Raw genomic sequence first — 22165 nt, 5'->3', positions numbered from 1 at the left:
AATCCATGGCTCTATCAGCATATTACCAAATTCATTCTGGATATTAGTCTATTTTAGTAGAGTTTCCAGATTATCTAACCCTTTATTCCACTCACAGTACTAATATTATAGGTTTCACAACCTTTCATGGATGCAATTTGCATAAACAAAAAATAAATTTGGAGAAAGAGGAAGAGGAATGCACAGTCTCCAAATGTAAGTTATTAAATCAGTCATCTGTGTTTTTTAAATGCATCCATTCTGGTATATTGTTATATTATTTCAGTGAATTTTTTTTTTTCTGATACAGCATGCATTTTTGACCCCCACTATTTTAAACACCATTATAACAAATTCCAAAATTAACTGGACAAAACCCCAGACTATACTAAAGAATATTTAGTATAGTAAATTTTCTTCTATAACAAACTATTTGTGTCAGGTTTGTGATAGTTGACTATTTGATTTAAACATATGATAAAGCAAAGGGGGATTATGGGCCTCTTTTCCAAATATATGTAGACCACCGAGTGCTTGAAACAGCACTGCCAGCAAATATTTGTAGTTTCTATAGATCCCCTGAGTTTGCTATAATATGTCATTCAGATATCATGGTAATGGAAATGCATTTTTTTTATATAGGCGTAATCTTATATCATTGTAAACAGTTTGTGAAATTGAAATGATAATAGTAATAAATGATTTTCTCTACCCTTTTATTATACAGAATTTGAAATATTTGGATTAATTAGGCATGGTTTTGCTTTGTTTGTATTTAATAAACAGGAAGGACAAGTGTATGTAAGTGATTTGACAGAAATAATGATCAACAGTCCACAACAGGTGTTAACTGCCATGAAGAAAGGAGAAAGTAAGTTTCTTTTGTTTTAATTAAAAATAAACACTGGTGACCACTGAATTTTCTGGAAAGTCTTCAGTTTGATCACATGACAATGGCCATTAACACAACAAGGTTATTTTTTAAAAATGTTGTAGAGAAAGAATAATGTTACAATTTTTGATCTACAAATTAGGATTCCTTCCAAAACTGGTGTTCATATTTTTTGGTGCTTTATATGAGGTATGTTTTTTTTTGAAAAGTAGCGAGCTGGCAGCACTGCTCAGGTTGTAATGGCATCTGATATGACACGTTCATCAACTCGTTCACCGAATTAGTGCAGCTAGAAAGTTTTTTTTTTTCTGTTCTGTGTTTGTTAGATGCTTAATGAAATTTCAGAGATATCATATTTCATATATCTTAAACATGTTTTAAGGATGTGCTGCAGAATTTTGTGTGACGCTCGGGAAAAGTGTCAAGATGCAGTAGATATAAACTATCTATAAACCATAAGGAACAAGCAGAGCAGCATTCAGGTAGTAGAGCATTTAAAAACAGTTTGAGGTTGTGGAGGATGTTGGACACAATCCCTTGAAGCATAAGTTTTTCTATTTCTATTCTTGATTTGACTTGTAATCTGAGCCTCTGTAGTTCAGTCAGTATAGACGAACCCCTTTGGTCAGAAAGACTTGGGTTCGATTCCCATCAGTGACACGAGGAACCTTTAGCCGGTCTCATATTGAGGTAGAGGTTTTTTTTTTTTTTTTTTTTTTTTTTTCACTTAGGTTTTTTCTCCACCCAGAACTGGCCTGTGAACACACACATCTACAGACATAGGACAAATTGGGAGGCATAGGGTTTGGCCACCTTATCCTCGATACGGTAGGGTTAAATGTAGAGAAACCTTGACATCGCAAAGTAACAGAGGAAGGAAGAAATAAGAAGACTGTTTTAATCAAATTGTTAAAAAACTGAAGATTATAAGCACGTGCTCACCAAGAAATGATTGGGTAGTTTGTAATTTATTGGCACAAGGACAGCAAAGTCATACTGTGCTATTCCAAAGGTTACAGCAGTAAACAAGGTAAGAAGAACTGATGTATGTCGCTACTTATATATTGTTAAATTGTGAATGAAGCTATGTTATGTAATTTATTATTTTTCATTCACATTTAACATTGCTTATTAAATATTAATCATGGTTTATATAAAATTGTTTATTATTCTTTAATTAAGAATTACTAATTAAATATTTATTCAAAACTTGACCTATTATTAGTTTATAAAATAATAATATGTTTAGAATTTTGTATAACTAAATATACAGGGTGTTCGGGATAAATTTGACATATTTATAATTAATTATATTTTTCCGTAAGTTACATGTATTAACACACACTTCTCTTCATTTAAAAGTTTGGACCCTTCTTCATTCATATACAAGATGTCAGAAAGGATGGATAGCTGGAACCCACCTGAATCATGGAAGAGAATAACTTGTATCATGATGATTCGTGCCTGCCATCAAAATAAGGATATTACGACTGCTGCCCAATGCTCCCTGAATACAGTAAAAACAATCAGGCATGAACTAGAGACTTGCAATGGTGACTACGAGGATGTAGCAAGAAGAAAGATCCCTAGCAGACGATCTGATTGCGTTCGTACAGCAGAATTCCTCGCAAATCTGCAGGAACAGGTGTTGAAGAACCCTGGCATTGGAATTCGGGCTTTGTTCGTGGAGTTGCTAACTGTAGTCAAGCCCTGGATAACAAGGGTAGCCAATGGTAGGCCGTATGTATGGCAGCAGGATTCGGCCCCTTGCCACACCTCTGGGAAAAGTCAAAAATGGTTGTCTGAAAATTTCTACGACTTCACCAGTCCAAATGTTTGGCCTCCAAACTCCCCAGACCTTAACCCCATGGATTATTTTGTATGGGGCGCAGTTGAAAAAGACACCAATCGCACTTCCAGTAATACAAAAGCCCAGTTAATGGATAAAATTAAAACAGTTTTTGCGGCCCTTCCCAGGGAGACTGTAGCATCAGCTTGTTCGAGGTTCCGAAGCAGAATTGAAGCTGTGATCGATGCTAATGGTGGTTATTTTGAGTAAATCTTGTTGATAGTATTGTAATTAACTCTGCCTGTAATGTTTTTTTGTCAATTCATTAAATTTAATAGATACAAAGAAGATTTTCTTTTTCCTTACGAAACTGTCAAATTTATCCCGAACACCCTGTATGTGGTGTAACGTAAAGTGTTAATTTATATTTAACTGTATACGTAATCAAAAAGTTAAAGAAGTAGCTTAAATATTCTGTTGTTTTATTTGTGAAATATTTAATGTTATGTAATCACTCATGAATAATATTAGACCATACATTACATTAGCGAAATGTTTACGTGCAGTCTGTTGTCATGGAGACGCACGCGTAAACAACCACGAGTGGAGTAGAGCGTGGCGTTCGAACGAAAGGTGGGAGTGAAGGTCATATATAGATAGAGAAATATAGAGAGAAAGGAAAAGAAGAGGGAAGGTCATAGATAAGATAGAAAGGAAGAGAAGATTTATTATTAAGGAGTGAGGAGAGAGTTTTGCGGAACCAAGATTATATAATCCTCAGGGCAGAGATTTATGAGTATAGTGTTCAGAAGTGAACCTATAAGTAGTGAAACATAAAGTTTAATGTTATAAGCGAAAACTGCTGTTGTTATGAAGAAAGGTTGATGCCGTAATCAGATAAAAGGAAACTGGACAGTCAATGCGAAAATTCTGATTAGTTCCAGTTAATCTGGATTACGATTAAATTCTATGTTGCCCTAGGAAAAGGTTATATTGATTACTTGGAGAAAAGTGAACAGGAAAAGATATTAGTACCTAATTACTGTTGTTTGGAATAGTGAAGTGCGACTTACAGTAATACAGTTTAAACTATGGAGAATATTTGTTATGTGTGTTCCGCTAATGTTAAGTTAATTCATAAGTGCTCTCTCAATAATTTGATGTATTGAAGAATTTGTCTGGTAAGAGTAGTTGTATAAGTTTCTCTATTCTAGCATTAACTGTAATATATCTCCGATGCTCAAGGTCCGGGAATATATTTGCTTGGAATATAGCTTACGTAGTTTATTGCCTGCTGTGAATATAAACATTGAGCTGAAAGATTTGTGAAGACTGAATAAAATGTGAAATTGTTATATTAACTTGAGATAAGAAGATTTGTGTTTTTGAGACTGTGAATAGTACATTAAAGTTAGAACATTGAATTAGCATCAGTGACCTAAGAAGATGTGTTAAGTTAATTGTATAGTTCCATTTTAAAATGGAGTTCTTGTATTTGTTAACCATATCATATATTAAATGTTTTATTTTGTTGATCTAAATATTGTGTTTGCCTGAATTCCTTATTATTGCACCGTTCATAAATATTCGAATCTTGCGGGAACCCCAAGTAAAAATGGTAATAGATGATTCGGCCTAATGAGATGACTGCTAACTTAATTTAGAACTGATCCTACTATTTATATAGACTAATCTAAGAATAGGGTGGCGCAGTATAAATATAAATTTCCCTACTTTTGGATCGGTGATCATTTCGTAATTAGTTGTATTATTCATAAAAGTGACTTGAAACTAAATAGATTTAGAACACGACAGAAAAGAGACGTCACGACAATATCCAAATCTTATCGTCTAAACTTGGTTGCTAGACTATCTAATGAATTCTTCTGGTATTCTATTCTACTCATTTGCTATTCTGCAAGGAAAAAGTCTACCATCATACCTTTGCTAACCACAAATTTATAAAACTTCCAGGGATGACTCATTGGTCTCTCCTTTCTATTGATTTATTGAAGAATTTCTTTAGGTTGTTCTCTTTAAAACCCTTTTAGTAATTTATGTTTTTATCATATCTCCTTCATTCTGCTGATCAGTGGAACTTTGTAAGCTATCAATCTTTAATCTATCTTGATAGAGAACACTCCACTCTACTTCACAGCACTCCAGTTACCATTTTGGTCACTTCTCTCTGAATCTTCACCACTTCAAGTTACTCAGGTACCTAAATATGTGCATAATAGTCCAGATAAGTCATATTAAGGTCAAAGAAAGTGGAATAATAATAACCTCCTTATTCCTGCTCATCGGTGATTAACCTCTTAATATCTATGTGATCCTTTGAGCCTGTTTGCCCACTTGCAGTATGTCCTCTGAAATTCAACAGATTGTTCACCATCACCTCCTAAAATTCCTAGCTACTGCCTCAAATTCCTGCAGTGCAATCCCATCATTATAATGCAGTTTGTCCTCTCTTTAGCCAAAGTGCATAATCTCACACTTTTCTACATTAAACTTCCCACCATTATCCTTTGCTTGCACTCTCAATCTATTAAAATCATTCTGCAGGATCTCTATATCTATATACTGCTCTCTCTCCTGTTTAGCACCATAAGCAAACACCCCTCTCAAATCATTTCCAATTTCACTAGTGTACAAACTGAATAGTAGCAGCCTATGTATAGAACCATATACCATATTACTGGTCACCTGCCTTTTTCTCAGCTTAATTCCATCATACATTTTATTTCTCTTGGATGTCTGTCTGTTCAGTAGTCACTCTCATTCATGACAGTGGTTCGTCTCGAACAGGCCAGATTGATTTTAATAATCGAGGGATAAATGACATAGAATGGAGCAAAGTAACTATAAAAATAGTCATAATTTATAATTATGAATCTTTTTACATTTGTTCCTGGAAATTAGATTTTATTAGTTTTGGTTTTGTAACCACATATGAGCTTGAAAAGAAATTGATACTTGTTTAAGGAAGAAATGAAGTATTTGAGATAGTTTTTCAATATCTGTACATCATAAAAACGCATTCCTCTTTTGCGAACAGTGACAACATGTCAGCCATTATTAACTGTTTTGCTTGCCACTTAGTTGAATAAGTGCACATGCTCACTGAGGCTGATGGATGTTTGACAGAGACTGTATTCACTACCAAGGTAATGAGAAAAACAAGAAAAGAAAAAAATTAAGTTTGAGAATGCAGACCAGAGAATTTTTGTTAAAGCAAGAAGTTTTGGTAAACTAGACAGTCAGAATATATTGATAGAAGATTCTAAAAATGAATCTTAGCAAGGTAAATTCCTTGTGAAAAATTGACACTGTCAACAAGCGAATAGTAATAGAAGGAGATGCTAAATAGATGTTCTGTTTCAATGTTTGAAGAAATGCTAAATGGAAAGTTCTTTTTTTTCTCCTGCCTAAAAGACACAAGTGATATTGATGAATTATTGTCCTGGGAACTGATGGAATTAGGTAACTCAAACTATAAAATGACATTATTGAAGAGCTCTACTTGGATATATTTTGTTATAAAGTAGTAAAATAAACTGTAAAATAAACTTATCTTAGTTGAAAAACCAAATGGAAACCTGAGAGTTGTTCTACGCTGGGCTCATCAAATAAAGTTAAAAAAAAACTCACTAATTTCCCACTCTGTAAGATTGAGGAATTATTGATCTGTTTGGAAGGAGCACAGTATTTTATGTAGTTTAATATTGAATGGTAGTATTTCTGCCTTCTAGTAGTAAATTTTGCATTTTCTACTACATGGCAGAGATACTAAATATATAGGTTACGACATGGTGCAAGAAATTCTACTTAATGAATTACTAGCTCTGGAAGGTTACATTAATTAACCATCCTTCCAGAGCTGGTAATCCATGCCTCAGAAATGTGTATCATGTTAGTATAATAATATTTGGTTTACAGATTAAGTATTGATAAAACTTATTAACTCTACCAACTAGTTTCGCCACACTTTAACTGTTGGCATCTTCAGGGCACTGACATATAGGCTTAAAACAAACTCACAATTATGAGTAACTGTAAAACTGACAAGAATAATTACAAATAAAATAGCATTGAACGTGAGTGAAACACATATCGCGTGTACAAGATTAACTAGCTGTTGCTAAGGAACTTCCTGTAGTTTGTGTTGAAGTTCATTTCTTGTATTTTCATCATCATCATCATCATCAAATTCCTGCCATGTACCCTCAAGGGGTGTACAGGATATGACAGTACTACATGAAAAAATTACATCATTACTAACTTCCTATCTACAATTTTCCTCCAAATCAATCTGTTACTTGTCAAGACTCCAACATTATCAGATCCTATATTTCTATCGTCTAAGGCACTTTGTACCGTATCAATCCACCTATATCTTGGTCTTCCTCTGGGTCGTTTTCCTGCCAACCTGGCAGAGAACACTTGTTTTGCTAATCTTTCCTCTCCCATTCTATTTAAGTGACCGTACCATCTGAGATTAGCTCTGCTAACGCATTCCTGGATGCTTACAATGTCAAGTTCTTTCCTAACATCCTCGTTTTTAATATGATATTGCCATTGATGCCATCTGTTCACGCCTCTAATCTTTCTCAGGACTCTCATATCTGAGGTCTCTAGTCTTTGGTCAAGTGTTTTACTTCTGACCCAGCTCTCAGATCCATAAGTTAAAACTGTTTTGAACACAGTCTTGTATACAGCTAATTTAGTGTTCCGACTAATTTCTTTCTTATTCCATATGAATTTATTCAATTGACTTCCCACGATACCAGCTTTGCTGATTCTGTTGTCTATTTCTATATTTAGTTTACCATCTTCAGTAAAAATTGTGCCTAAGTAGCTGAAATGTTTTACTTATTCCACAGGTTCTCCATTCACAACACAGTTGACATTTTCAATGATTCTTCCTATTTTCATTGCCTTTGTCTTTTTATTGCTGACCTTCATACCATATCTATTACAACAGCTATTCAATTTAGTCAGAGAATCTTGCAGACTTGTAGCGGATTTATTTAGAAGTATAACATCATCCGCATAAAGCAAAGAGCTGACATTAACATCTCCAATTTTGATATCAGGTTTAATACCACATTCCTTCATAATGTGATCCATATAGATAATGAATAACAGAGGGGATAATGTACATCCTTGTCTCACACCAGATTTAACATTAAACCATCTTCCTGTACTTCCTTCAATTCTAACTGCTGACTCACAACTCAAATAAAGACTAAGTATTGCTTGATATAATGCCCCATTGACACCATGTAACTGCAGCGTATTGAATAGCTTCTCTCTTGGCACCTTGTCATATGCCTTTTCCAAATCGACAAAACTTAAATACAGATCTTTGTTATATTCCCATGCTTTCTCGACTATTTGTCGTAAAGTGAAGATCTGATCCTGACAGCCTCTATTTGGCCTGAATCCAGCTTGTTCTTCACCAAGCTTTTCTTCCACAATTCTTCTCAACCGTTTCTCAAGTATACTTGCATAGATCTTGCCAGGAACACTCAGTAGGGAAATACCTCTGTAATTCTCACATTCAGTTTTATTTCCCTTTTTATATATGGGTACTATGAGAGCTCTACTCCAATCATCGGGAATTCGTCCCTCTGTCCAGGCTTTCTGAACTATGCAGTGCAGCCACTGTAAGACTCTTATACCACCATACTTCAGCATTTCTGGTCGAATATCATCTACTCCTGCTGCCTTTCCACATTTCAAGCCTTTGATGGCTTTTTCTACTTCAAGTATGGATATGTATTCCTGACTGCATGCCTGGTCAGTGTTTTTTATCACTGTGCTGTCATCACTGCTTGTTTCATTTAGCAGTTTTTCAAAGTAATTACTCCATACTTCAAGGATATCTTTTTCTCCTGTTTTCATTTCACCTTTATCATCTCTAATTCCTTTTACAGCACTCTTTCCTCCATTCCTAAGCTTCTTCAACAACCTCCAGAATATTTTGCCACCTTCTTGATATTTATTTCCTATATTCTTGCCAAAGTCCTCCCATGACTTTTGTTTAGCTAGTTTTACATACTGTTTAGCTTTCTTACATTTGTCTCTGTATTCTGTAAGAGTAAAAGCTGACTTATTTGTCAGGAACTTTTGATATGCTTTCTTCTTTTCCTTCACTGCCTCTTTAACTTCCTGTGTCCACAAGGGAGTTCTGATATTTTTTATCTTTGCACACAACCTCACCACATGCCTCTCTGGCAGAATCAATCAATGTTTCCTTCAGAGTTTGCCACTGAATCTCCAAGGTTTGATTCCTCTTCTCAAACTCTTTCATTTTCTTTTCAATAATATTTCTGTATTTTAGTCTACAGTTTACATCTGAGAGCTGCTCAACAACTTTCTTACATGTTATTCTTTTCAATATGAAATTCAATTTTATCCTGCTCAAGACTAAATAGTGATCACTTCCAATTTCAAATCCTTTGTACATCTGGTGTCCTGCACCAGGGAGAAAACATCACTATCAACAATAACATAGTCAATGAGACTTTTCTTATTCCTAGCCTCTTCTCTCCATGTGAATTTGTGCACATTTTTATGTTGGAACATGGTATTAGTAATAACCAGTCCATGTCCTGAGCAGAAATCCAACAGATATTTGCCATTATTATTAGCTTTGCTCTTTTCTCCAAATTTTCCCAAAATATTTTTGTATGTCTCACAATCATTTCCTACTCTACTATTTAGATCCCCAACAAGGACCAACTTTTCCTTTTTCATTGTGCGAGTTGCTTTTTCTAAAGCCTCAAAAAATTCCTCCACTTCTACCTTAGTAGAACCTTCTGTGGGACCATAGGCACAAATAAGTCTCATTGTCCAGTTCCCCATTCTCATATTTGCCCACATTACTCTACTTGAGACTGACTGCCATTCAAGAAGATTAGCCTCGTATTTTGTGTTGAATACTATGGCTACTCCTTCTTTTCCTTGATTGTTATTGCCTGAATATAACATTTTGTATTTATTGCTCAGAAAGATCTCACCAGTTTTGGTCTTTTTTGTTTCAGTCACCCCTATTATGTCAATCTGGTACTTATCTAATTCCTCAGCTAGCTCCATTTCTTTGCCATTCAGGCTTCTTACGTTGATAGTACCAATCTTTAACTCTGGTGATGTTGAGTTGGGGTTTGTTTTCAGATTTGTTCCAGTAGCTGACTTTTCGCTGTTCGCCCTGGTTCCCTGGCGAAAACAACGGGGGCCTTGTTTAACCGGGCGACGCCCCAGCCGGCATGAAATTTTGTCATGTTGTACCATCATTTTTTATTTTGGTTTAACCAATAAGAATACAATTTGGTTGGCTAAATCCCAAATTGCCAGCCCATCCTCGTTCGTTCAGTATCAAAGCAGATACCCAACAGGGTGCACCACGAGAAGGTGAGGATTGGACATTAGGTCAGAAGCCCTGGTCGGTTCTCCGCATTCCTTTAAAGGCTATGTGGAGGTCTCCTCTCAGTTATACAGCTTTGACCCTTAAGCACCCCTTCTTGTATTTTTAGAGATCTAATTAGTGTTTTCCATATCTCTGGGAGTATTCAACCATGATTTCTGTTAAGGTTAACAGTAGAACGAGCGACTGTGGCTGCTTCTTTGAAAATTCTTGAATGGTAGTTTTCTTTTATGTAAGGGGAACAGCTTTTGTTCCATTCGATGACATGGTTAGTTGTAGAGAAATGAGACGATAGGCCAGAAATGTCCAATCTGTTGTTTTTTACGTAGCCAATGTGCTCCTTTTGCCTGATTTCGAGGCTTCTTGAAGTCTGTCCAATGTAACTTGAGCCACATGAGCATGGAATATTATAAACACCAGCATATTTATAGAAAGGATGGTTGTCTTTTGGAGATCTTAGTAGTTTACGAATAGTTTCTATTGGTTTGAATGTTATTCTTACTTTGTGCGATTTGAGGAGGCTGGCGAGCTGGTTGGAGATGCCACTTACATATGGGATTGCAATAGTTTTTATATATTGAATATCTTCTTGTTCTCTTTGTGGTGGTTCAGAGAAAAGGATTTTGACTAGTCTTCTTGGATAGCCATTCAAGTGCAGATAGTTAGAAATTAATGTTAACTCATCTTGAAGGGTCTCATTGTCTATTGTTGATGCTAATAGCTCTTTTCTTTAACATGTGTACAATGCTGAGTTTATGTGAGATTTATAGAACCATCCTTTCTATAAATATGCTGGTGTTTATAATATTCCATGCTTATGTGGCTCAAGTTACATCGGACAGACTTCAAGAAGCCTCGAAATCAGGCAAAATGAGCACATTGGCCATGTAAAAAACAACAGATAGGACATTTCTGGCCTATTGTCTCATTTCTCTAGAACTAACCATGTCATTGAATGGAACAAAAAACTGTTCCCCTTACATAGAGGAAAACTACCATTCAAGAATTTTCAAAGAAGCAGTCAGTCACAGTCGCTTGTTCTACTGTTAACCTCAACAGAAATCAAGGTTTAATACTCCCAGAGATACGGAAAACACTAATTAGATCTCTAAAAATACAAGAAATGAACTTCAACACAAACTACAGGAAGTTCCTTAGCAACAACTAGTTAATCTTGTACACACGATAAGTGTTTCACTCATGGTCGATGCTATTTTATTTGTAATTAATTATTCTTGTCAGTTTTTACAGTTACTCATAATTGTGAGATTGTTTTAAGCTTATATGTCAGTGCCCTGAAAATGCCAACAGTTAAAGTGTGGCAAAACTAGTTGGTAGAGTTAATAAATTTTATCAATACTTGATCTGTAAACCAAATATTATTATACTAATTCATATGATCAAGAAAATAAACCTAATAAATCAATGGTGACACGACAATCAAGGTACGCCGCTTTGAAATCCTAAAATGTAGAAAGGCGAGGTTACTAAATCATCTCACTTTTTTGAAACGTTGCTGAGATAACTGTATAATTCCTAAGTTTTTACTTCTTAAACCTCTTTTCAATTCTAGACGAGCTAAAAATATTTATTTCAAGACATCGATGTTACTCGTTTGTGAAAGGTTACATCACAAAAGATTCTTGCTTAGTCAAATCGAACTCACAATGTTATGAACTGTACATGGATCTCTCTAGCTCTTTAGGTGAGGAAATTTGGAAATCTTAGATAGAATGATTAATTCCAGTTACGCCAAAGTTTTCAATAAAAGCAGACAGACCCAGATTAAGAAATTCAACTACCTTTATACAATCCACAACAAGTCTAAACCTTCTCTACCTGACAACCAAGTTATTCTTAATTTCTCAAACCACATCTTAAAGAAACATGAAATCGCTATTCTCAAGAAAGGTTTGAACTATGCAATAGCGCCTCAACAGATACCTAAAGTGGATTTCATCTGTAGTCTAGACAAAGGATTCTCATTATTACCACCTCACACAGCAAATGATCTATGAATAAAAAGTTGGATAATACTTTCCTCTCCCTATTCCACAAAACAAAACTTCTTCTCACTATATAGAACAACTGTTTGTGATTTAAAAAACAACAATGACATCATAATACTTAAAGCAGATAAAGGAAACAGTACTGTAATATTGAACTCAAAGGACTATGAAGACAGAGTCAACCATCTACTATCAGACTTATCCGTTTACCATATTTTAACGAAAGATCCGACATTAAAAACCACTGTTGAGCAGTTTCTTATTCTATTTATTCTTTATAATCCTACCGACTGCGCCATTTATGTTGTGCACTTTTCTTTCTTCTATTCGTTTACTTTATCTTCTAGTGTTTTATCTCTTTCTTTTATCCTTTCGACTGTGCTGTTATTGTTATTACCCTACACTTGTTTGCTATTTCTTTACTTAATTAGTTGTTTACCTTTTTATCTACCCTTTCTTAACTATTCCAGTATTCTATCTTTCTTACATTCATAACTTGTCTAACACTGTACCTTATTTTTACATACTTATCCCTTATAATTTAAACTCTTCATTCAAATATTCTTTCCTTCAGTGCTTTGCAGTCCTGTTGGCCTCTCTGTGTCAATAACATCAATTTATCACACAACAATCTGAAGAAGTTCACCCTATAAGTATTAACACATTTATATTTATACTGCGCCAGCTAATACCTGGGTAGAAAGGATTCTTGTTCAGGGTGACCCTTTCAGAGAGTTAATGATTATTTGATCAAGCATAAATCCCCCCCCCCCCCCCGCCGCTTGTCCTTTTCTTTCTTACAGTCGCGGCTTACTTATTGCATTAGTACTCATGGGTTTATCCTGCTTGGTTTGTTGTTATTTTTATGAGCGGTAGTTTTGAATTCATATAATATAGGCAGATCAGGCAAGTACATGAATGAAAAATTTAATGAGCTTTAAGGTGATACACTATAATACATTTCAAACAGGATAATATGGTTGCACTCAACTCAGATCAAAGGCTCTAATTAACTTGTACTAGTCACACATATTAAATCTCAATAACCTTAAATGCAATCATAAAGTAAAATTCATAGGTTATCATTAAGCCATTCGGATACACGTGGCCATCAGTGAACACATCAGCACAATTACACTTTTAGTTTAACATAATCTTATATCTATTTGGCCTCGTGGGCAAACAATTCTTAACACCGTTTCGGACATGTATCTAGTTGTAGGCTACTCTTACTGTTCCTTAAGTTCAGTCCAGTATAAATGTTTACACAGGAAAATCACTCTCTTCTTACAACTTACAACTAGAATTAGTATTTCAAAAGTCTACATTACCATTTCTGTCCTTGAATTCTTAAAATTTGTTCCCACCTTGTCTAATCATCAAGGCCTTCAAATATAGTCGCTTTGGAGGATATCTTCTGTAGATCTGTGTGAGAAACTTGGGAGGTGGCACGGTAACGTCACCTTGAATGGTCGGCTCAATTTGGTCCCTCCGTTGCACGAAAAAGCGTAGCCTTCCTAATCTAAGGAAATAGGTACGCTGCGACATAATGGATGGCATCTCAGAGACACTTTTGTCGCACGACAAAGCATAGCTTTCCTAGTCCAAGAAAATAGCTAGCCCCCTCAGGTACGCCACGACATAACAGACGGCATCTCCGAGACTTTCGTCACACGACAAAGCATAGCTTTCCTAGTCCAAGGAAACAGCTAGTCCCCTTAGGTACGCTGCGACAGAACTCATACCTCCGAAGGCCTCCTGGCCCTCCGTAGGAGTGGGACTCAGCCCACCTCCGGACCCTGGAAACTGGAACCAAAAAAAGAGAGCGAGTGTCGGACGCTTGACCTTTTTATTCAACTTTTTTTCTCGCGGCAAATCTCGATCTTCATCACGCCTGCCAACGCGGTCACGTGAGCTGACGTTGACCTCTTTAGCTCCCTCTATTTTAAATCACACGTGTGCCCGCTTTCCTTTCCAGGAAAAGGCTTAGATTTCTCTTTCCGGATACTTCCTTCCCTCCTTTCTTATTCATTTTACAGGACGGCAAAAGTGACCCTTGAACCCTGACTCATAGGCTTTGCTATTTTTGTACAAGAGACTGGTTTTCTTAAGAGGATTTTCGAGCTTACACGGATCTCTATGTCTGGCCCACGCTTAATACAGATTACATATAAAGGCTTATTATACAATTTTACACATTTCCTAAATTTTAATAGTTTTGCACTTGTAAACTGCTTACATTTTTTTCAATTGCCAATGTTCCATATTCTCTGCCTATAGTTATATTAAAGTTTGTGACCTGAATATTTTGTAATAAACATTTCACAGCTTATTCAGGACACAACACCACCATGATACCAATGAATTATTACGCAGCTTATCTAACGGGCCAACAGATCTGATTAAAGAACTAAAATCCATGCATCCTTTAACTCCGAGACTCTATGGCGTTCCAAAAGTGCACAAAGATGGTATTCCTTTATGCCCAATCGTTGATGCAATCAACTTTCCTACTTACTTATTGTCCAAACATCTCTCGAAACTTTTACAACAGCACATCCACAACTCAGAGAGTTACACCAAGAACTCAGGACATTTCGTGGAAAAGCTAAAAAACATCAACATATTGTATAATGACCTTCTATAAGGTTAGACTTCTAGACCGTCTAGATGTCACCTCTCTCTACAAACGTTTCTATAGTGGAGGTCATTGACATCTTAAGTACCTTGTTCCCACAAGATATAACCTCATTGTTTGCTCACTGCCTAAATTCTAACTACTTTTCTTGGAAAAATAAGATCTACCAACAATTAACAGGCTTGGCGATGGGTAGCCCACTTTCACCTTCATGTGCCGACCTCTTTATGGAAGACTTTGAAAACAAAATCCTATCCCAAATTATTCCCAAACCTAAAATTTGGTATAGATATGTGGACGATATCTTCATCATTTGGAACAACAACAAAGATGACCTATATGACTATCTCAAAAAGATCAACTCCTTCCATCATTCGATTAAATTTACTCTGGAACTTGAAAATGACTATCTCAAAAAGATCAACTCCTTCCATCATTTGATTAAATTTACTCTGGAACTTGAAAGAGACAAACAACTATCATTTTTGGACATCTTAATCAAAAAACAAATTGATGGCAGCATAAATCTATCGGTTTACAGGAAACCGACCAAGGTTTACAGGACGCTACCTACATTTCAGCTCCTCTCACCACATCTCACATAAATTCAGCATTGTACACATCTTAAAGAAAAGAGCTATTAGCATCACAACAGACGAGACCCTTCATGATGAGTTAACATTAATTTCTAACAATCTGTACTTGAACGGCTATCCAAGAAGACTAGTCAATAAAATCCTTTTCTCTGAACCACCACAAACAGAACAAGAAGATATTCAATATATAAAAACTATTGCAATCCCGTATGTAAGTGGCATCTCCAACAAGCTCGCCAGCCTACTCAAACCGCACAAAATAAGAGTAACATTCAAACCAATAGAAACTATTCGTAAACTACTAAGATCTCCAAAAGACAACCATCCTTTCTATAAATATGCTGGTGTTTATAATATTCCATGCTCATGTGGCTCAAGTTACATTGGACAAACCTTGAAATCAGGCAAAAGGAGCAAATTGGCTACGTCAAAAACACAACAGACAGGACATTTCTGGCCTATCGTCGCATTTCTCTACAACTAACCATTTTATCGAATGGAACAAAAGCTGTTCCCCTTACATAGAGGAAAACTACCATTCAAGAATTTTCAAAGAAGCAGCCACAGTCACTCGTTCTACTGTTAACCTTAACAGAAATCAAGGTTTAATACTCCCAGAGATATGGAAAACACTAATTAGATCTCTAAAAATACAAGAAATGAACTTCAACACAAACTACAGGAAGTTCCTTAGCAACAGCTAGTTAATCTTGTACACGCGATACGTGTTTCACTCACGTTCAATGCTATTTTATTTGTAATTATTCTTGTCAGTTTTACAGTTACTCATAATTGTGAGTTTGTTTTAAGCCTATATGTCAGTGCCCTGAAGATGCCAACAGATAAAGTGTGGCAAAACTAGTTAGTAGTGTTGGATCCTACTTCTCAAACTATACTTTGGATCCGACATGATTACTATCACGATGTTCTTAACTAATTTGATAAGTTGTAAGTTGATTTCTAATTCAAATATAAAGAAAATTTATATTTAAAGACTGCGCCACTTTATATCTGAATTAGTTCAAGAATCGAAGATAAACCAACTCTCAACTACCCTTCCTTTATATGTTGTTATTAATATATACTGGCCGAGAATATTTAACTTACTTAATTTACCCGCTTTGGTTCGAATATTTTATGAATGGTGCAGTAAAAGAGATTCAGGCAGAATACAACTTTTGATTAACAAAAACAAACATTTAATTTTAAAATCACAAATTTTACACTTAACTTCAAATTACTAATTAAGTTATTAGAAACACTTCAGCCTTCCTGACAATAGTCATACAAACTCATACAATGGTAATTCTGCTATCTCTGTTACAGTCTTCTTGCAGTTCCTTAAGTTCCAAATACAATAAAAATTGCAGTAACATACCTCTTCACAAACAAACACTTTTAATTTTGCACTTCAGTTAATTCTCACCAATAGTTACTGTTAATATAAGGAAATTCTTGGATGAAACTCGCACATTTCTCTGTATAGGAATATTAATGGTTGGAATAATCTTACCGATAATCTTTTTTCTTCATCTACTTATACGTAAACACTTTTTATAACTGTAAACACTTTAAACAGTATACGGCACTCATTAAATAAATCTTCTAAGCAATAACTGAATTAATCATCGGTCACTATACTCGTAAACAAACATTCTTGCATGAAATACTACTGATCTTTTATGAATCAAGGCAATACACAATAATTCCTTAACTTGAGGTTTTATATGCACAGCTGTTCATTCTTCCTGCATTCATTTGATTTCTTTAGGCAATATATTTCTAAGCACAGCTAATGGTAAACTTCAACTTTACAGCCTCTACTATTCGCTAATAACTCTGTGCTTTGCTTCAAGGTTCTGTATGTCCTTGAAAGGTCAGCCCTGAAATTGAATCTCAACTCAAATATCGCTAGTCTATTTAGTAGTCACTTAGCTGTCTTCCGTAGCTACAATTGTTATTCTACAACTTATTAGCTAACCGCCTCTCGGCTAGTAGACTTTATTTAGCTGCTTGAGTGACTTGCTGACTCGCTATTATCGCACTGTGATTGCCGAATGCTCAGATTCCAACCTAATGCCAATCCTCTCCTTTCTCTCTCTCTCTATCTAATCTCCCCCTCTATTTTCAGCGTTCTTCCCTTTTTATATTCATTCTTCCCGCCTAAATTATTCTCGTTATTTCTTTCTAAAACTCTTTTCAATAAACCTTCTCCTCACATGGTGTTCCAAAACTCATGCTCGCTTACATGCGTCTCCATGACAACAAAACAAAATATAATAAAATTGAGCTATTGCATAACGTTAAATTTCTATAAATAGAGAATATTTACATTTCAATTAATCATCAGTTAAATTATCAAATACAAACTCTTATAATATTAACATAGTAATAAATAAAATAGCTTAATAATATTTAATAGTCTTTTCATTATTAATACATATATCTTTGATTAATTAATTAAATATTAGATAAAATTAAAGGTAGTTATATGAATATTAAATTATAAACAAGTGATTTACATTAAATAATTACAAGTTTAGCTTATGTGATGGAAGATCATGTTGGATTCTGAAGCAAATATTAATTACTCAAATTACTACATATTCAGAATCCAACAGTAGAGTTGATAAATTTTATCAATACTTGATCTGTAAACCAAATATTATTATGCTAATTCATATGATCAAGAAAATAAACCTTCATTATGTGCTATCATGTTGTTGGAATTATTTTAACTGAACAGATATATAAAAAATTGCATATTAATGTTTTTCAAGATCACACTATTCAGATGAAATGATATATGCACGTAAACACAAGAAAGATATTTAATTAACCAAATATTTCGGTCTGGAAATAGCAGACCATCCTCAGTGGTATTACAAGAACGGTTTTAAAAAAATACAAGCCAGAATACTAACAATAGATTGTTAAAAATAGAACACGCCGCGCCGCGTGATGTTATATCACTAAGTATTAAGTATAAAACGGAATATTTTGAAGTAGAGACATGATTGGGGGGAGAAAAAAAAATTAATGAGTAATCTTGATTAGACTTTCCCATATTTTTGCTATAGATATATAGTCATTACGATTCAGGTTGGGATGATGGAGCAAGGCCTTTACACTTTCCTTGAACAAACATTCGAACCTATAACGGGATCTATGTAAGAGGCGAGTCCTGGACCAAAAGATGCTGTAGTCAGTTTCAATCCCATGTTGAGCCAATCCAGACTTTTCAGGTTTGTTATGAAGAATGGAGGATTGATGTTCTTGGATTCTTTTTTCAAGAGAACGTCCAGCCTGTCCAAAATAGGAGAGATCACAGTTGCAAGGAAGAGATAAAGTTGAGCGTTTGTCTTTAGGAGAAGGAAAATGAGAAGACAATTTGTTAATAGGTGAATACGTAGTGAATATATAAGGAATAGGCACTCGACGTATTGAAACACTGTTGTTTTGTGGAGGATTTGAAACAACAAAGTTTCAATACGTCGAGTGCCTATTCCTTATATCTCTGGTATTTCAGAACCTATCGCAAGAATTTTAAAGAAATATGATTTAACAATTACGTATTCACCTATTAACAAATTGTCTTCTCATTTTCCTTCTCCTAAAGACAAACGCTCAACTTTATCTCTTCCTGGAGTTTATCAAATTCCTTGCAACTGTGATCTCTCCTATTTTGGATAGACTGGACATTCTCTTGAAAAAAGAATCCAAGAACATCAGTCCTCCATTCTTCACAACAAACCTGAAAAGTCTGGATTGGCTCAACATGGGATTGAAACTGACCACAGCATCTTTTGGTCCAGGACTTGCCGCTTACATAGATCCGGTTATAGGTTCGAACGTTTGTTCAAGGAAAGCGTGGAGGCCTTGCTCCATCGTCCCAACCTGAATCGTAATGACTGTATATCTATATCAAAAATCTGGGAAAGTCTAATCAAGATTACTCATTAATTTTTTTTTTTTTCTCCCTCCAATCATGTCTCTACTTCAAAATATTCTGTTTTATACTTAATACTTAGTGATATAACATCACGCGGCGTGTTCTATTTGTAACGATCTATTGTTAGTATTCTAGCTTGTATTTTTTAAAAACTGTTTAACCAAATGAATATTTGGTTAAACAGTTATTCCTTGGATTCACCAAATGAAATATTTGGTTAATTAAATATCTTTCTTGTGTTTACATGCATATATCATTCAATCTTATGTCACAAGTATCCTTAAAATAGCACACACTATTCAGATATTTTGGAATGATTAATATTTCTGATTTAAGTTGGGTCAGTGCAAAGGACCTCTCTTTAAATAGACATTTGTCTCTAAAACTGGATCTGTGAACTAGACTAAACATTACATAGGATTCTAGGAAACATGCTTTAGGCTAAACATGCTTGGACATTCTGGACATAAGGGTTTGCATCTAATGTGCTTTTGATGGTTAATTGACATTTAAAAAAACAAGATTGATTAACATTCTGTTCTTTGTACCAAACTCTTGTGTCTGGATTGGTCCAACTTTATTGTTGAAGCTAATTATAGAGTATTTTGGAATGATGTCAAACTAATTCACAGAAGCAATTTTTAGAACAAGTTCATATTCAAGGAGATTCTTAGGCTCTGTTACATTGTCTAACTTGAATTGGAACAGTGCATTCGACAAAAGTTTAAGAGATTATGGTCTTCAACTTTATGAATTAATAATTTATATACCCATCCAGTTAAAACATTTCCAGTAGTGTGTTAACACATCAACTCTGGTGTATATAGTGTTTACCATGGATTTGGTCATCAATAAACAGGATCAGAACTAACCAGGGCAGATGTGGCTACCTATTACATAAATGCAGGCTGTTAGACCACCTTTATTGTGATTGTTCTCTCTCTCGTGGCTCAGATGATTTCTCATATTGTGAACAACTGCCCAAGGTGCTAATGTCACATTGGTAGCCTACAGGACATCCACAAGGTGACGGATGAGGCCTTGGATTGGCTTTCCAGACTGGACATTGACCTGTAACTGTTCTGTATTCCTTTTGCCAAAGAAGATCCACGGATTACTTAACCAGTTATTGTACAAGTATATTCATTAAGTACTTTAAATCCAGCTGTAAATATTCCCACTGATTATGGAATGAATTAATAACTCTGAAATAGTTTTCCCTGTTAATAGGTAATGAAGTAATATATTTTTTGTTTTTAATGTTAATATACAATTAGCAATTTTATTTATTTATTTATTTATTTTTTTTCACTAGCTGGTTTAATTTTCAGTGGCAGGAACTTGTGGGGGGAAGGTTAGCTTTTATTTATAGGGGGGGGGAATTCAGAGATATCTTTTTTTATTGTTCAAAATGAATATTAGCACTTATTTAATGAAATTGTTTCAGTACATTTTACTTCAACATATCAAAATTTAAAATGCACTGCTAGTTTGACAGACAGTTGTTAAACTAATTACTCCTGACTTAAAAGGACAGTTCCATGTACAGGTGTCCACAAGGGACTGCAGTCTTTTAAATGCAGATATTTATTGAAAAAAAAAAAAAAAGATACAGTTGTAAAATATTGTAAATCACAAGTTGGGGTGTAAGTGATAATAGTAATAAATGATTTTCTTTATTCTTTTATTATACAAAGTTTGAAATATTATTTGGATTAATTAAGCATGGTTTTGCTTTGTTTATATTTAATACACAGGGAGGACATGACTAGCTGTCATGTTTGACAACTGTCTGTCAAATAAGTGACTAGTGGTGTACCACAAGATTCAGTGCTAGGACCATTGCTGTTTAATTTGTACATAAATGTTATATATGATATATAGAACATTTATGATGTTCTATATATCATGCTAACATCCAAAGACATTTTATTTGGAGGGAACAACTGCAGTCTGAGTCTTCTGTGTATCTTTACATTCGTGTCTAACCTGTAACTCAGTTCTTGCCATGTGTAATTCAATATATCTTGAGTAATATAGATTAAAAGCCAAACGGCTTTCATTTAAACATCAAAAGATTTATATCTCCTTCATTATATCTTGAGTAAATTTAGCTCATTTTCTGTAAGTGTGTTTACCCTATACATGACTTTCTAGAAAAAAATATAAATATAAGGTTGGGACTAGAAGTTGGCCAGTAAATTGGTCCTTTTCTACAGATTCACTTTAATCTATTCAGGAAATTGAAATTAAATATGTTCTTAATTGTTTCTTCGGAGTTTCTCTGTATTTAATTGAGTTGTTTTGAATTCTTTGCAGAACTAATTCCTCCCGATTGACAAATTTTTAAAAGATTTAAAGGACCATCTCATGTAAATGTCTAATTGCATTTTGTCATGGAAAAACAAGTTCTATAATTAAATGTAAAAAAAAAAAAAAAAAATCATTGTGAGGTAACCTGACATGTTTCCCTAGTTGTTTAACCACTTCATTTTAATTCATTTTCATAATGGCATTTATCAATTAATGAGGGGTTTTCCCCCCTCTGGTTTTATATTTATTTCTTGTAAATGTTAGGTTTTTAACTGTAATGCTTCATTTTTTCTTTTTCTCTCTGCAGAAAACAGGCATAATGGAAGAACAAATATGAATGAAAGAAGTTCTCGATCACATACTATTTTTAGGATGGTAAATATTTTTTTCTGTATATAATAGTTTAACTAACAGAGATGTGGCATTCCTTCCATTTCTACTTAATTGTCAAATTTATCGGTGTGTTTCATTCATGTTCAGTGGGTGGCGAGGTTGTAGTACAGTAATATGATCCACATTTTTCCCAAAAATCTTCTTTTTGAAGAGGGGGAGAAAAAAATATAGAAAA

At 34.6% G+C, this 22165-nt stretch overlaps 1 protein-coding gene across 1 annotated transcript in view; it reads left to right on the top strand.

Moving 5' to 3' along the window:
* The window catches only part of cmet (CENP-meta), a 370306-nt gene that overhangs the window by 59917 nt on the left and 288224 nt on the right, over positions 1-22165 (top strand). Inside the window, exons 6-7 of the mRNA XM_090393925.1 lie at positions 766-850; positions 21905-21972. Coding sequence (XP_090250051.1) covers positions 766-850; positions 21905-21972 — 153 coding nt within the window. The remainder of the gene's footprint in view (positions 1-765; positions 851-21904; positions 21973-22165) is intronic.

The sequence above is a fragment of the Typopeltis vanoorti genome, chromosome 6, assembly GCF_054136105.1.
Source record: "Typopeltis vanoorti isolate ZY-2024b chromosome 6, IOZ_Tvanoo_1.0, whole genome shotgun sequence".
NCBI lineage: Eukaryota > Metazoa > Arthropoda > Arachnida > Uropygi > Thelyphonidae > Typopeltis > Typopeltis vanoorti.
Note: the sequence above shows the minus strand (reverse complement) of the source record. Positions and strands in the feature narration are given on the sequence as shown.